We start from the raw sequence: 2,500 nt of genomic DNA on the forward strand, positions 1-2,500 counted from the left end.
GTGTAGGCTCGCCCTATAGGTATAGGGTGAGACGTCCTCTCTCACAGTGAGAAGGTATAGACCTACGTGTAGCGAGGCTCTCTGACGTCCTCTCTCACCCTCCAGCCTCTTTTGGCCGTGCAGTGAGGTCGTCTACAAATTTATTTGTCGCGTTGTGCCGGCGAAATGCACACTTCTTGGACCCCTGCATAACTGCTTGCAGTTCTAGTTATTATTATTACTGTTAATATTAAAAAATATCAATATTTGCTTAATCTGCCAATGAAAACAGACTTCAGGAGGTGTCGGGCTAATCCATAAATTCAGAATGAATGCTAATCTAGAAATTAAGGACAGTCCCTGTGCCTACAATTAGAACATACAAAAGCAAGTTCAAGAACTACCATTCACTGTATAAGGTATATAGCTTCAAGGTATATAGCTTCAAGGTAGCCTCAAATTATAACGTGTGACACGGAGGCCGCCTCGCGTGCATGGGACGGTGTGTGAGGGATTGCGTGGTTGTTCTGAAGGAGGGAGTACCTTTAAAAGTGGAAAGATGTCCTTTAATTATTTGAGCCATTCATTACTTCATTACATTACTAATTTGAACCAATTCCTGAACATTGATATTATGCCTATTTATTTATTATATAGCCTAGGATTTCTGCTTCAATAACGTAACATAATGAAACACATATATATATATATATATACAAATATATATATATATATATATATATATATATATATATATATATATATATATATATATATATATATACATACACACACACACACACACACACACACACACACACACACACACACACACACACACACACACACACACATATATATATATATATATATATATATATATATATATATATATATATATATATATATATATATATATATATTACTCTTAAAGAGTAAACTTTATGCTATAAAGTTTACTCTTTAAGAAAGATATCTTTAGGTGTCAGTGAGACAGAAGAACATCTCGTCTATTATCATCAGGGTGCTGATGGCTGTTCTGTTTTGTTGTTTTGTTCACAGAGAAAACAATGAGAACTCGAACTCCAACAGTCACAACCCATTGACTTCTTCCATGAATGGAAATAAAACTATTTTGGGGAGTTCTGACGACGATAAAACCCCGTCCGGTACACCGGATCATACATCCTCAAGCCCCGCCATGCTGCTCAGCTCCGGGTTACCGTCCCTGCACGGCCTGGCCCCCCCGCCGGGTCCCAGCGCCATCCCGGTGCCCGGCCCGGACTCAAACCACCATCACCACCATCACCACCACCACCACTCTTTGCACCACGATACCATACTAAACTCTATGTCTTCAAATCTGGTGGACCTTGGCTCTTAAAGATTTAACACGCACCGAATGCGCGGAGATCTTCCAATGGAGAAGAAAACAAAAGAAGAACCAAGGAGCTTCAAGCACTTCAAGACCGAGAAGGTTTAAGAGAGAGAGAAGGACACACATATTAAGAAGGATACACACATTGAGGCCTTTTGGAGGAACGCAACCGGAATGTAAAGACGTAACGCGTCAAGTTGTTGAAAACAATGACAATACAATGTCTTAATTATTGCTACTATTATCGTTATGGTTTTAGGGGTTAATCAACTGAAGCTCAAAGACCCCGAGTTACGGTAGCCCACCCTCATCTTTCTGTTTACATTGGATTGTCCGAAAGAGCCATAAGCAATTGATATTATTGAGTTAATTTTGTTTTATTTTGTTCGGGGTACCGTATCTTAAAGTGTCTTATGTCACACATCTCTGTGATGGAAATTAGTCTATCTTAATCTCTTGATATTATTATTTGTGTTTTCATTTGAAAGAGACTGCATGTAGCCTAAACTTTGAGATAAAAAATTAAATATAAACCCAGCAAGTCACCTATAGTTTCATATACCCTTTACAATAAAATAAAAAAAGTTAATTGAAATATATAATTTGTTTCATTCCCGCGAGTTGTTGAATATATCCTGTTCTGTTTCTCTGATGTCCTCAATGCTCTTGTAGTTTTCACTTTAGGCTGCTGCTGCACATCGGATATTCCGGCTCCGTAAGTAGCCCGCAGGTAGACTAGACTGGGCCCTATTATTAGCCATAGGACAACTTTATGGTTTATAACAACCAACAAAAAAAAACATATTGGTACAGAATAATTTTAGAAATTATTTTCTGCATTATGCATTACGTTTTAAGGCCAGCACTGATTTACAGAATAGGATTATTTGACCTCTGATTGAAGAATTGTCTCATGGCCATCCTGACACCATAGGGTAATGCAATTTTGACGTAAGGAATAAATAATTTAATTAATAAAATCAGATATTTACTAAATCGTGTGATATAAAAATGTAGTCTCTGAGGCCTGTACGTGGAGGGTCAGAGAGGTCAAGAATGACAGGGCTCTGTTCGCTAAAATGATCCTTGCTTTCCTCAACGGGTGCTTGATGCTCAAGCGATGACACCTTATCTCTCCTCGCC

General features: G+C 38.3%; 1 protein-coding gene across 1 annotated transcript in view; it reads left to right on the forward strand.

Moving 5' to 3' along the window:
- six2a (SIX homeobox 2a) overlaps window positions 1-1,956 on the forward strand; it is a 3,782-nt gene extending 1,826 nt beyond the window's left edge. The window contains exon 2 of the mRNA XM_030379888.1: window positions 1,042-1,956. Within this exon, the coding sequence (XP_030235748.1) occupies window positions 1,042-1,363 (322 nt within the window). The 3' untranslated portion in view covers window positions 1,364-1,956. The remainder of the gene's footprint in view (window positions 1-1,041) is intronic.
- The last annotated feature ends 544 nt before the right edge of the window (window positions 1,957-2,500 follow it).

This window comes from Gadus morhua, chromosome 15, assembly GCF_902167405.1.
Source record: "Gadus morhua chromosome 15, gadMor3.0, whole genome shotgun sequence".
NCBI classification, from domain to species: Eukaryota; Metazoa; Chordata; class Actinopteri; order Gadiformes; family Gadidae; genus Gadus; species Gadus morhua.